Raw genomic sequence first — 15,286 nt, forward strand, 5'->3', positions numbered from 1 at the left:
ATTTTTGTTGACCTTTGTCCATGGAAGGTCCCTGCAAAATTTCATTGAAATTGGTTCAGGGGTTTTGGAGAAGAAGTTGAAAATGTAAATTGTTTACGGACGCACGACGGACGACGGACGACGACGGACAAAAGGCGATCGCAATAGGTCACTTGAGACTTTGTCTCAGGTGACCTAAAAATGCCAAGAATCAATTCCATGAGATGGAGACCTAAACTGACTTCCTTTGTACGTCCTCAGAAAACATTATATTGCCAAGTATTGATGGTAGGATAGATACAATCTACAATAACCATATGACAAAGTCAACTGAGTGTTACGATAGACCAGCTAACCTACAGTTCAGCCTTGTTCATCCAGCCACACCAAACTTGTTGCCTGACCAGTGTTTTAAGGATCCAGCCAACACCAAACTTGTTGCCTGACCAGTGTTTTAGGGATCCAGCCAACACCAAACTTGTTGCCTGACCAGTGTTTTAAGGATCCAGCCAACACCAAACTTGTTGCCTGACCAGTGTTTTAAGGATCCAGCCAACACCAAACTTGTTGCCTGACCAGTGTTTTAAGGATCCAGCCAACACCAAACTTGTTGCCTGACCAGTGTTTTAAGGATCCAGCCAACACCAAACTTGTTGCCTGACCAGTGTTTTAAGGATCCAGCCAACACCAAACTTGTTGCCTGACCAGTGTTTTAAGGATCCAGCCAACACCAAACTTGTTGCCTGACCAGTGTTTTAAGGATCCAGCCAACACCAAACTTGTTGCCTGACCAGTGTTTTAAGGATCCAGCCAACACCAAACTTGTTGCCTGACCAGTGTTTTAAGGATCCAGCCAACACCAAACTTGTTGCCTGACCAGTGTTTTAAGGATCCAGCCAACACCAAACTTGTTGCCTGACCAGTGTTTTAAGGATCCAGCCAACACCAAACTTGTTGCCTGACCAGTGTTTTAAGGATCCAGCCAACACCAAACTTGTTGCCTGACCAGTGTTTTAAGGATCCAGCCAACACCGAACTTGTTGCCTGACCAGTGTTTTAGGGGAAAGAAACAAGATTGATGTTTTCCTTTGCAATATTGTATGGTACCAGTAATATAATGGTTTCAAACTTCATAAGCCAATTCTGGACAAGATGAGGCTCCACTTTAAGTTAACCTTTCTTATCTGACATATTCTTTGACACAAAATATGAAATCAACCTGTCTAATCAAATGCCCTGATGGACACAACATGTTTTTTCAGGTTAACCTGTCTTATCTGACACCCTGTGGGACTACATAACACATTAGTCAGGTTAACCTGTCTTATCTGACACCCTTTGGGACACAAATTGGCCAAATTAACCGGTCAAATCTGCTACCCTGTGGGACACAACATATTGGTCATGTTAACCTGTCTAATCTGACACCCTGTGTGACACAACCTGTCTAATATGACACCCTGTGGGACACAATGTATTGGTCAGGTTAACCTGTCTAATATGACACCCTGTGGGACACAACATATTGGTCAGATTAACCTGTCTAATCAGACACCATTTGGGACACAACTTATTGGTCAGGTTAACCTGTTTAATATGACACCCTGTCGGGCACAGCATATGTCAGATTAACCTGTCTAACCCGACATCATGTAGGACACAACATGTAAGTCAGGTTAACCTGTCTAATCTGATGCCCTGTGGGACAACTTTTTGGTCAGGTTAACCTGTCTAATCTGACAGCCTGTGGGACACAACTTATTGGTCAGATTAACCTGTCTAATCTGAAAGTCTGTGGGACACAACTTATTGGTCCGATTATTCTGCATTATTTGTCTTAGTCTAGATGGATAATAAAGGCTTTCAATAAGCTTTCCAAGGGAAGAGTTCTCTCATAGGATTTACTGTACCTATAAAATAATGCACAAAACATTTGACAAATCAGTTCAACTCCATATTGCAAAACCATAAATTAAAACTTTTTAAACATCTCATACAGAAAAGATGCCAGAGGCATTTTGTTCAGGTCTCTCAAACAACAAAAGAGGCAGGAAGAGGAAGCAGGTTAATTTGCTGTAATACTTTGTACACTTGCTAAGTAGGTCATTAAGTATAAACAGTTAATACTCCACACCAGATGTCTGAACAAATTACACAAATTGCTCGTTATCTTCAAAAGACATGTCATTAGGAGTTTGGTTTTGTAACATACAGAAAGCAGCACTGTAAGGTACTGGAGTATCAGGCTGGGCCCTGTACTGTGAGCTACTGAAGAATCCAGCAGGGGAGTTGTACTCTGAGCTACTGGAGTATTAGGCTGGGAACAGTAATCTGAGCTGCTGGAGTATTAGGCTGGGAACAGTACTCTGGCCTAATACTCCAGCAGCTCAGAGTATTGTTCCCAGCCTAATCCTCCAGCAGCTCAGATTACTGTTCCCTAGCCTAATACTCCAGAAGCTCAGAGTACAACTCTAATACTCCAGCAGATCAGATTACTGTTCCCCAGCCTACTACTCCAGCAGGCAATAGTACTGTTCCCAGCCTTATACTCCAGCAGCTTAGAATCCTGTTCCCAGCCTAATGCTCCAGCAGCTCAGATTCCTGTTCCCAGCCTTATACTCCAGCAGCTGAGAGTACTGTTCCCAGCCTACTACTCCAGCAGGCAATAGTACTGTTCCCATCCTAATATTCCAGCAGGCCAGAGGACTGTTCCCCAGCCTAATGCTCCAGCAGGCCAGAGTACTGTTCTCAGCCTAATACTCCAGAAGCTCAGAGTACAACCCCCCTGCTGGATTCTACAGTAGCTCACAGTACAGGGCTCAGCCTGATACTCCAGCAGATCAGATTACTTTTCCCAGCCTTATACTCCAGCAGCTTAGAGTTCTGTTCCCAGCCTAATTCTCCAGCAGGCCAGAGGACTGTTCCCAACCTAATACTCCAGCCGACCAGAATACTGTTCCTAGCCTGATACTCCAGCAGATCAGATTACTGTTCCCTAGCCTAATACTCCAGAAGCTCAGAGTACAACTCTAATACTCCAGCAGATCAGATTACTTTTCCCAGCCTTATACTCCGGCAGCTTAGAGTACTGTTCCCATCCTAATTCTCCAGCAGATCAGAGGATTGTTCCCAGCCTAATACTGCAGCAGCTCAGAGTATTGTTCCAAGCCTAATACTACCGCAGCTCAGAGTACTGGTCCCAGCCTAATACTCTAGCAGGCCAGAGTACTATTTTCAAACCTAATACTCCAGCAGCTTAGAATCCTGTTCCCAGCCTTATACTCCGGCAGCTTAGAGTACTGTTCCCAGCGTAATACTCCAGCAGGCCAAAATACTGTTCCCAGCCTATTATTCCAGCAGCTCAGAGTATTGTTCCAAGCCTAATACTACCGCAGCTCAGAGTACTGTTCCCGGCCTATTACTCCAGCAGGCCATAGTACTGTTCGCAGCCTAATACTCCAGTAGCTCCGAGTACAACTCCCCTGCCGGATTCTTCAGTAGCTCCCAGTACAGGGCCCAGGCTGGTACTCCAGTCCCTTACAGTGCTGCTGGAGTATTGGGCTGGGAACAGTATTCTGAGCTGCTTGAGTATCAGGCTGGGAACAGTATTCTGGCCTGCTGGAGTATTAGGTTTGAAAACAGTACTCTGGCCTGCTGGAGTATTAGGTTGGGAACAGTACTCTGGCCTGCTGGAGTATTAGGATGGGAACAGTACTATGGCCTGCTGGAGTATAAGGCTGGGAACAGTAATCTGATCTGCTGGAGTATTAGGCTGGGAACAGTACTCTGGCCTGCTGGAGTATTAGGCTGGGAACAGTACTCTGGCCTGCTGGAGTATTAGGCTGGGAACAGTACTCTGGCCTGCTGGAGTATTAGGCTGGGAACAGTACTCTGGCCTGCTGGAGTATTAGGCTGGGAACAGTACTCTGGCCTGCTGGAGTATTAGGCTGGGAACAGTACTCTGGCCTGCTGGAGTATTAGGCTGGGAACAGTACTCTGGCCTGCTGGAGTATTAGGCTGGGAACAGTACTCTGAGCTGCTGGAGTATTAGGCTGGGGAACAGTACTCTGGCCTGCTGGAGTATTAGGCTGGGAACAGTACTCTGAGCTGCTGGAGTATTAGGCTGGGAACAGTACTCTGAGCTGCTGGAGTATTAGGCTGGGAACAGTACTCTGAGCTGCTGGAGTATTAGGCTGGGAACAGTACTCTGAGCTGCTGGAGTATTAGGCTGGGAACAGTACTCTGAGCTGCTGGAGTATTAGGCTGGGAACAGTACTCTGAGCTGCTGGAGTATTAGGCTGGGAACAGTACTCTGAGCTGCTGGAGTATTAGGCTGGGAACAGTACTCTGGCCTGCTGGAGTAATAGGCTGGGAACAGTACTCTGAGCTGCTGGAGTATTAGGCTGGGAACAGTACTCTGAGCTGCTGGAGTATTAGGCTGGGAACAGTACTCTGAGCTGCTGGAGTATTAGGCTGGGAACAGTACTCTGGCCTGCTGGAGTATTAGGCTGGGAACAGTACTCTGAGCTGCTGGAGTATTAGGCTGGGAACAGTACTCTGAGCTGCTGGAGTATTAGGCTGGGAACAGTATTCTGAGCTGCTGGAGTATCAGGCTGGGAACAGTACTCTGGCCTGCTGGAGTATTAGGCTGGGAACAGTACTCTGGCCTGCTGGAGTATTAGGCTGGGAACAGTACTCTGAGCTGCTGGAGTATTAGGCTGGGAACAGTACTCTGAGCTGCTGGAGTATTAGGCTGGGAACAGTATTCTGAGCTGCTGGAGTATCAGGCTGGGAACAGTACTCTGGCCTGCTGGAGTATTAGGCTGGGAACAGTACTCTGGCCTGCTGGAGTATTAGGCTGGGAACAGTACTCTGAGCTGCTGGAGTATTAGGCTGGGAACAGTACTCTGAGCTGCTGGAGTATTAGGCTGGGAACAGTACTCTGAGCTGCTGGAGTATTAGGCTGGGAACAGTACTCTGAGCTGCTGGAGTATTAGGCTGGGAACAGTACTCTGAGCTGCTGGAGTATTAGGCTGGGGAACAGTACTCTGGCCTGCTGGAGTATTAGGCTGGGAACAGTACTCTGGCCTGCTGGAGTATTAGGCTGGGAACAGTACTCTGGCCTGCTGGAGTATTAGGCTGGGAACAATACTCTGATCTGCTGGAGTATCAGGTTAGGGAGCAGTACTCTGATCTATTTATGATTGCCTGCTATTTTTGCGCTAGATGGAATTTCCCTAAAGCTTGATGGGTAGAGCAGCAGCTGGGAAGCTTGAAGTTTGGGGGTTCAATCCCCCAGTGGAAGTACACAGCTTTCCTTTTACACATGCAATACATTTCTGATTCGATTTAAAATAAACAGGCATTGTTATGTTGTTGCTGATTTTGAAACATGATGAAAAATATGGGAAAGTACAGCTTTATGGCACCACTCAAAAGCTAGTTACCATGCTAGCTATTTACCATAGTTACTACATAGCATTGGACCGAATGGACGACAAGATGCTCTCTAAAACTAAATTAGAGGTTGATACTTCTGAAATATCTAACCAATATCATTGAATTCATGACAACATGATAACCTTATGTTAGTAGGAGTTAGCTGAGACAATGAGCAATAATTCTCAGTACAGATTCTCCAGGTCAAGGCCAGGTTAATGAGAATCCTGGAGCCTGTCTCATACAAGGTATATAGAGAATTACATTATTGTATTTGAGACTGGTAGTGAGGTTTATACCTTACACCTGCAGCTGCTCACCTGTCTGATCGCGATAACAGAAACACAACAAACTGACAGACATCTCAGAGACATTACAGCCAGCCGACAGACATGTCTACCTGTCAGACACATTACAGCCAGCCAACAGACATGTCTTCCTGTGAGACACATTACAGCAAACAGACATGTCTACCAGTCAGACACATTATAGCCAGCAAACAGACATGTCTACCTGTCAGACACATTACAGCCAATATACATGTCTACCTGTCAGAGACATTACCGCCACCAGACATGTCTACCTGTCAGACATATTACAGCCAGCAAACAGACATGTCTATCTGTAAGACACATTACAGCCAATATACATGTCTACCTGTCAGATACATGACCGCCAACAGACATGTCTACCTGTGAGACACATTACAGCCAACAGACATGTCTACCTGTGAGTCACACCCAGCCAACAGACATGTCTACCTGTCAGACCCATTACAGCCAGCCAACAGACATGTCTTCCTGTGAGACACATTACAGCCAACAGACATGTCTACCTGTCAGACACATTACAGCCAGCAAACAGACATGTCTATCTGTCAGACACATTACAGCCAATATACATGTCTACCTGTGAGTCACAGTCAGCCAACAGACATGTCTATCTGTGAGTCACAGCCAGCCAACAGACATGTCTATCTGTCAGGCACATTATAGCCAGCAGACATGTCTACCTGTCAGAAACATTACAGTCAACAGACATGTCTACCTGTCAGAGACATTACAACCAGCCAACAGACATGTCTACCTGTCAGAGACATTACAACCAGCCAACAGATATGCCTAACACTCAAATCTTCTTTAATTTTGACTTCTTTTTTTACATCTATAGCATACATATAGATCTACTGAAGCATTTAAAAAAATTGGATACTAGATAATAATACAGTTATTCTATAACATGGCCTATACAATCCAGCAGCCCTACAAGACATGAAGTACACTGTGTCTGTAGCATTTATCCAGACCTTGTCCAATGAAACTAGGCCATCAACCCTTCAGTTTGCATCTCCACAGCCTTACAGAAACACCTCTTGGCCTCTATCCCAACATGCATGCACTAATTCATTGGAGGTAATAGATATGTTATATTCAGGGAAGAATAAAAAGGGTTACCTTGGAAATTCATTTCAACAGAACTTATAAATTAATTCTATTTCTGACTCAATCAACATGTGGAAAGATTAAACCAAACGATAACCTGCTTCCAAGTGTTTTATACCGTAACCTATCACATACATCAGCAGCGCAAACATTCACCTGAAATATGTATGTTCTTGTTGCACGCCACTAGGTTATACCTATGGGTGCTGTTTATTGAGCCCCCGTATGGGGCCCCAATGGATTATGTCGATTATAATTTACACCCCTGCCACATCTATATTTCTTGTGATGCCCTGGTGAATCAGTTACAGAGAGTAATTACTGTCAGTCGTTGGGGCCTCATGTAGGGGCTAAAAAACAGCCTTGTACTACTACAAATTTCCCTAAGGAAGATAATGTAGAACGCTATTCCAACTCAAACATAAATATGGTTTAGTGGACAAACAGTAACTACCGAGGTTACACACTTTAAGGATACTAAAATGCTATCAGCTGACTATTCCTTTCACTTCCCAGAAGTTAAGCTAACCATAAACGAGAGAAATCAAACTTGTGCTTGCTTCATCAACTGAATTCTATGAAAATATGTATTGTTTGTTTAGTAAATATTTCTGATACAACAATTCCCAGAACTAACTTGTTGACAGACAGCTGGAGCTGTGATGATGTCAGATGATGATGCAGTGCTGTCATTACCAGTCCACTGCCACCCTGCTACACTAATTACTACAGTACTATCATCCTTTTGACCCCTGTTATTCTAGTGACCTCTGACAAGATATTCCGGAGCACAAACAGCCTGGCAGTATAGTTCTGACACCTCATCAGGTGTGTCTATATTGTGAGTAATTAGGTGATAATACCCAGACAATGTGGAAGGTAAGCAGAAAAACACCTACATTGTAACCAGTTCTACTAGAGTACAGCAAACCTATGGAACCTTCAATAAAACAAGGTTGTGAGGAGGGTATAAACCAGAAGGTCATTAACACATAATTTCTAGTTATGTTTGTCAACACATGAGGGGAATATCTAACGTAAAATCTAATCAGAAATGAACATATTATCATATCAAAAGTCAGGATAATATCAACCAATCAAAACACAAAAATTCAGGAGTCAGGACATATTTTTTTTTTAATAAAGGGACATAAGTCTGCAAATGAAAAAGAGGCTAACTTATCACATTCTAAACGTTGGTACACATTTGCATCTAATAATGACTACCATTTAAGTCACACTTGTAAGTTAGGAGAAGTTGTCAAAATAGTTACATATAACTATTTATTTTTTAAAGAAAGAGACATGTTTTATCAAAGAAGGTGAAAAGTAACATTTGAATCGGGTGCACGAACTATACAGTTTCTGTTCATGTTACTTATTTTTATTGAACCATATAAATACTGTTCATGTTACTTAATTTTATTGAACCATGCATATGCTGTTCATGTTACTTATTTTTATTGAACCATATAAATACTGTTCATGTTACTTAATTTTATTGAACCATGCAGATTCTGTTCATGTTACTTATTTTTATTGAACCATACAGATTCTGTTCATGTTACTTATTTTTATTGAACCATATATATACAGTTCATGTTACTTATTTTTATTGAAGACATTCTAGCGGCTTAAGGCTTATTCTTGTGACAAGTTTTGAAAACAAGGGGGCAGTTACTGACACTCTTAAAACCAGGAGGAAATTAAAATTCGTAAAAAAGTGCACAAGTACATGATGAATTGGTGTTGTGTCAGAAGATTTTATCAAAACAGTTTTGGAAATTAGAAGATGTCGAGAAAAAATTCTAGGAAGAGACACAAAATCACTCATCCCAAAGGCTGTATTAGATCTTCTAATCATTTCAATAAGATCAAAATAGCAATGGTCACTCTTCAACTGAATCAGCATGGAGTCCACTTAAAATGCCACTAGATGATGTGTCAAAGTGTTTTGCAATAATAACAAATTTTTGGAAGACATTTGGTTTTTTAAAGATATTTCCTAGTACATGTACACCAGAGAAGCTGACCCCAGTAGATAAAGAGGGATCATACCAAAGCAGTTGAAGAAGACCACCTCATTGACCTGCTTGACTATCATCTAAACAACACATGTTTTAGAGAAAAACCTTTTTCATGATATTTTTCCTGCTATATTGCTTGTGTCTTCCAATCAATACTTAACCACAAAGACAAAAAGGGGTTCAAGCTTGTCTCAACACTGAACTCATTTCCCTCAAATCACTTCCATGAGCTTTTACACTGGCAATATTCAACTATTAATTTTCCAGTAAACACATTCTAAGTAACACAAAGTAATGATAAGTACTGAAATGAACTGAAAATCTCTGGAAGAGAATCTAAAAACCCTCATGTTACTGAAAACCCCTATTGATGATATCCTAAATTTGTAATTGTGATGCTATTTTCTGTTACTGATTTGGCATTATTTCCACTGTTGTATGCTTACATTAGCTTATTCCATTTTGTGTTGTAAATAACACAGGTTACACTTAGTTGTTAATGTTGACTGGAGTAGAAATGGAAGATTATTAACAATAGGTACATTAAAGTACACTGTGACTGAAGCAACATCTAACAAACATGACATGTCAGTTTACTAAAGTTAATGTACTTAGAATATATGGATGAAACACATTTTCAGGGGAATCAAAAGGACACAACAAATTGAATTGTAGAATACTTAAAACCAACCACTACAAAGTTCTAGACAATCTAGAAATGCATCAGAAGCAATTTAGAAGGATGACAATTTCTTCTGTGCTTCAATTTAAATTTCCAATGAAATGACAGATGGATCAATGAGACATGGTACAACGGTGAGAGATAGAGTGCATCTCGACGCTCAAACACTTGTGCATCACAGATTGATTAACAGTTTTTACAACACAATTTGATGCTGTTTGGAAGTTAATTTACGATATGTGATTGTTGATGAAGCATTCAAATGAAACAAATGAAATTTGGTTGATAGCAGATGCTGAGGATTCCAATGACATCAATTTTTATCTTTAGCAAAGTTCAGATCTTTTATTGCATTTCAATAGTAGAAGAAAACAACCAAATGAAAAACCTTTGGTTAATTATACTGAATTATTTTTTTATATAAAAGTTGGTAACCTACCATAACCGTGGGAGCCATCTTGAAGTTCCATATCCCTGTCAGATGGAGTGTCGGACAGATCTTCCACTGATCGGGCAGGAGAGTCAAGGTCGATGGTATGATCACTTCCAATGTCGTTACTGCCGAGTGCCTCCATAACTACTTGCAGATCTTTGGATTTCATAATGATGGCTCTCAGCTTACTGTCTGTTTGTTCCTCTAATGTCCCCATCTTATCTGTGGAAATTTAGAAATTGATGTCAAAATACATTTTCATTATGTAAAAACATTTTTTTTCAAGGTCATGGTTCTAACTACACCGAATCAATGAAACCTGCTCCACCATAACTCGCCATGCATAACTTATTATACATTAACTGGTACTGGGCTTTACTTTGACCTTACTCTGTATAACCTTCACCTTAGTCAGTGTAACCTTGACTTTAATCTTTGCTATTACATCTGCATATAAGAGTTATGTCAAAAAACTATCTATAATTGCTTCTTTGAACAAAAACCAATATTGGATGAAAGAAAAGATTTCCACCATCACTTAAGGGAGATGATTTGTTTTATGTTGTTTCAACAAGTATCCTTAGTCTACAGGCAAACCTGTGGAAAAATGAACAAAGGGCCATAACTCTGAATATATATTGAGACTCAATTTCAGTATCACACTCAGCCTTTTGAAGTGGTACTAGCATACAAATTTTTGAAAAGATTAGGTTACATTGTATATGAAATATGTCACTGTAATTATAACACACAGGCCAACCAACAGACAGACAGAGTGCAAACCTAGTTCATTGTAGCTATTTTCTGCAAAACCATAAAAGCAGGTTGGAAACCAAGGGAAATTCCTTAAACGGCTTACACTAGTAAAATGTCCTCTGTACAATCTAGGTTCTTGGTTCCTTTTGCAATTTTTTGTTCGTTGACATGGTAAGTGGAACACATAACGTTACTGTACCTAAATCGGGACACTTTTTAGATAAATACCATTGTTCTTTATACCACAATATCAGTTCCAAAAAATTGAAAAAAGTTTGTTCATTTTTCATAAATAGATACTATCCACTTTTCATTTCTATTACAAGTAGATATTTTGGACGCATCGTTCTATAAATAAAACGCGAAATACTACCAGGGTTTTGTAGGCTCTTGAACCGGCGTAACTGTACCTTGAAAGGGACATTTCGGTATTTTGGCTAATATTTGGGGATAAATGATCAATATCAGCAGAAAAGAAGACATATTTCAAATATTTTTGAGTCAAACAGGGTTATGGTTAATTTGTTTCTCCAAATTACCATTAGTTTTGATCAAATAGACTTTTGAAAATGAAATCGAAATAAATAGCGTCACACAGCACGTAAATCGGGAACGTTTTTGTTTTGGTCATTATTCTTACCTTTAAGTTGCCCATGTAACGATAATCAGCAGGCAATAAAACTTAAATACAGTTAAATTGTCATAAAAATTTTATGAAATGAAAACTGTATACATATTAGTACTTCTTTGCATGGAATGACATTTTCTTGGGCCATTTTCCCCATAAGTGTCCCGTTTTGGGTACAGCGACGGTAGATACATAAAGCAACTCAAACAATTACAGTAATAGACATTGGAGATGACAATTGTAATCAAACTGATAGCACCTGTATATAAAGGTCAAAGTGTACCATATAGGATTACCGGTAAAGTTAATAGGAGATATCTCAATCCTGAATTATTTTATTTTAAAACTTCTTTGATACAAGTCTTTTCTCTGGTCTTACAGATGGTTTAAGTGGTTTCCTGTGGTTATAAACATTATCCCATGTTGTAACCAATACTGACCTCATTAAAAACACCCAAAGGAAAGAAACTCTGACGAGGTCCACCTGACTGCAGACTGACCATCAGAACATTGGCTATTTAACTTGTAACTAGAACTGAGAAGTGATTGGTGATACGTGACCAATACACTACAGCTGTGTACAATTACATCCTACAACTTCCTGCTCTTGTTTCTAAGAACCAGGGTAAACAGATGATCTTAAACTTCATTTCCTTTATCCATTACCAGGTCAAAAATAACTTGGTAATCAACCTTACATTAAACGTCTATCTCAGTATGTAAATTGTTTACATGATATGAGAAAGCATAACCCTGTTCTTAATATTTCAGGGAAAAGTTTCAACCAGAAAATGGTAGTGGACCCTTGACAGTCAACAGTTTAAGAAGTCAAATAATATTGTCCCTAAAACTCAGAGAGTCAAAACACAAGTCAACTAGACATGTCCTTTCAAATCCAAGAGTCAAATCTCAGTTTTGGAGTTATAAGTCCTGGTCTAACATTATCTTTGCCAGTGAAATATCTATTTGTTACTTGATATCAAAATGTATTACAATGTTCAAATATGTTACTATGCAGAAATAAGTCACGGTGTAGAAATGTGTTACTATGTAGAAATGTGTTACTATGTAGAAATGTGTTACTATGTAGAAATGTGTTACTATGTTGAAATGTATTACTGTGTAGAAATGTGTTATTGTGTAGAAATGTGTTACTGTGTAGAAATGTGTTACTATGTAGAAATGTGTTACTATGTAGAAATGTGTTTCTGTGTAGAAATGTGTTTCTGAGTAGAAATGTGTTTCTGTGTAGAAATGTGTTACTATGTAGAAATGTGTTACTATGTAGAAATGCATTACTATGTAGAAATGTGTTACTGTGTAGAAATGTATTATTGTGTAGAAATGTGTTACTGTGTAGAAATGTGTTACGTTGCAGAAATAAGTTTCAGTGTAGAAAAGTGTTACTATGTAGAAATGTGTTTCTGTGTAGAAATGTGTTTCTGAGTAGAAATGTGTTTCTGTGTAGAAATGTGTTACTATGTAGAAATGTGTTACTATGTAGAAATGTATTATTGTGTAGAAATGTGTTACTGTGTAGAAATGTGTTACTGTGTAGAAATGTGTTACGTTGCAGAAATAAGTTTCAGTGTAGAAAAGTGTTACTATGTAGAAATGTGTTTCTGTGTAGAAATGTGTTTCTGTGTAGAAATGTGTTTCTGTGTAGAAATGTGTTACTATGTAGAAATGTGTTACTATGTAGAAATGTGTTGCTGTGTAGAAATGTGTTACTATGTAAAAATGAGTTACTGTGTAGAAATGTGTTACTGTGTAGAAATGTGTTACGATGCAGAAATAAGTTTCTGTGTAGAAAAGTGTTACTGTGTAGAAATGTGTTTCTGTGTAGAAATGTGTTACTGTGTAGAAATGTGTTACTGTGTAGAAATGTGTTACTGTGTAGAAATGTTTTACTGTGTAGAAATGTGTTACTATGTAGAAATGTGTTACTGTGTAGAAATGTGTAACTGTGTAGAAATGTGTTACTATGTAGAAATGTGTTACTGTGTAGAAATGTGTTACTGTGTAGAAATGTGTTACTGTGTAGAAATGTGTTACTGTGTAGAAATGTGTTACTGTGTAGAAATGTGTTACTGTGTAGAAATGTGTTACTGTGTAGAAATGTGTTACTGTGTAGAAATGTGTTACTGTGTAGAAATGTGTTACTGTGTAGAAATGTGTTACTGTGTAGAAATGTATTACTGTGTAGAAATGTGTTACTGTGTAGAAATGTGTTACTATGTAGAAATGTGTTACTGTGTAGAAATGTGTAACTATGTAGAAATGTGTTACTGTGTAGAAATGTGTTACTGTGTAGAAATGTGTTACTGTGTAGAAATGTGTTACTGTGTAGAAATGTGTTACTGTGTAGAAATGTGTTACTGTGTAGAAATGTGTTACTGTGTAGAAATGTGTTACTGTGTAGAAATGTGTTACTGTGTAGAAATGTGTTACTGTGTAGAAATGTGTTACTGTGTAGAAATGTGTTACTGTGTAGAAATGTGTTACTGTGTAGAAATGTGTTACTGTGTAGAAATGTGTTACTGTGTAGAAATGTGTTACTGTGTAGAAATGTGTTACTATGTAGAAATGCGTTACTGTGTGGAAATGTGTTACTGTGTAGAAATGTGTTACTGTGTAGAAATGTATTACTGTGTAGAGATGTGTTACTGTGTAGAAATGTGTTACTGTGTAGAAATACGTTACTGTGTAGAAATGCGTTACTGTGTAGAAATTTGTTACCATGAAGAAAAAGTAATGGTTCTGATTTCTACAGCCTATAAATCTATTAAAAACAGCAATGCAATATAGTGTTGCCTGGGGGAATAGCTGCTGTGTGTTTTCCAGCTCCCTTTGATGTGCTGAAGAGAAGTTGGGATCTGTGTAGATTCCACAGAGACAATTCATAAAACACAGGCGGAACCCACAGCACTACCAGTATTTTTTTTCAGCAACCAAATCTGTGTTGTGGTATAGATATAGCTAAGGAGCAGGTCTGTGATTGGTGTCTGAGGAAGTTTGTGTAGATCAACACAAGCTCAGCCACCTTTAATATGGCCAGTAATGAGCAGGGTACACAGGACAGCTTCTCGTACACGAACAGCTCCTCGCCGCTAACAAAATCGATGATTTCAAACACCACTAAATAATTCAGTAACTTAGAGTAAAAATAAAATGTCCTCTACTCCTGATACACAAACACTGTGATCTCGACAGTTCTTACTGAGCTGATAAACTGTGGGGAGCTTGTATGGTAAAGTTTATAGGCGCCAGGAAGTGATGGACATACATTTGGATTCCCACTACTAATACCTCTGATCAATTCCAGGAGAACATTTTAATCCTCTTTATGTTACCATTTCTGTGTTTTAAATATTATAATGCCCTACTGCCATTAGGCATGTACATAAAGGCCTCTCATAAGACCAGCAAAGTGTCTGCAATAGACAGGTGTTTAGACCTCTACATAATGGTCACTCATGGGACCTAGTTGAGTGTCCAGAATAGAAAGGTGTTTTTCAATAAACCTTACCTACATATAGTAGCCATTTATAGGAAAGAAGTTTATTTTTAATAAGCACTCACAAATTGTCCATTATGGATGTGTCTTACAGTAAAACCTATCTAGTTGCCAGTCAGTATCCATTATTGACATGTGTTCTTAATATACAGTGAAACTAGCTAGATATCAGTCACGAAAGTCGGAGAAACACAACATATTTAATATAGAGATGTCTTTTATATATACAGAAACCCTGTCTATAACAAACAATTATACAGCACTGAAAGTATCCAGGTCTGGTAAAATAGAGAGATGTCTATTATATATACAGAAACCCTGTCTATAACAAACAATTATACAGCACTGAAAGTATCCAGGTCTGGTAAAATAGAGAGATGTCT

The 15,286-nt window shown here is 39.3% G+C and overlaps 1 protein-coding gene across 8 annotated transcripts in view; it reads right to left on the reverse strand.

Annotated features, from left to right (window-relative positions):
- The window catches only part of LOC110447417 (A-kinase anchor protein 13-like), a 232,534-nt gene that overhangs the window by 144,142 nt on the left and 73,106 nt on the right, over positions 1-15,286 (reverse strand). For all 8 annotated transcript variants that reach the window (XM_021493096.1, XM_021493091.1, XM_021493094.1 and 5 more), the window contains one exon: positions 10,009-10,224. In XM_021493096.1, the coding sequence (XP_021348771.1) occupies positions 10,009-10,224 (216 nt within the window). The remainder of the gene's footprint in view (positions 1-10,008; positions 10,225-15,286) is intronic.

Source organism: Mizuhopecten yessoensis, unplaced genomic scaffold (genome assembly GCF_002113885.1).
Source record: "Mizuhopecten yessoensis strain PY_sf001 unplaced genomic scaffold, ASM211388v2 scaffold3349, whole genome shotgun sequence".
Taxonomy (NCBI): domain Eukaryota; kingdom Metazoa; phylum Mollusca; class Bivalvia; order Pectinida; family Pectinidae; genus Mizuhopecten; species Mizuhopecten yessoensis.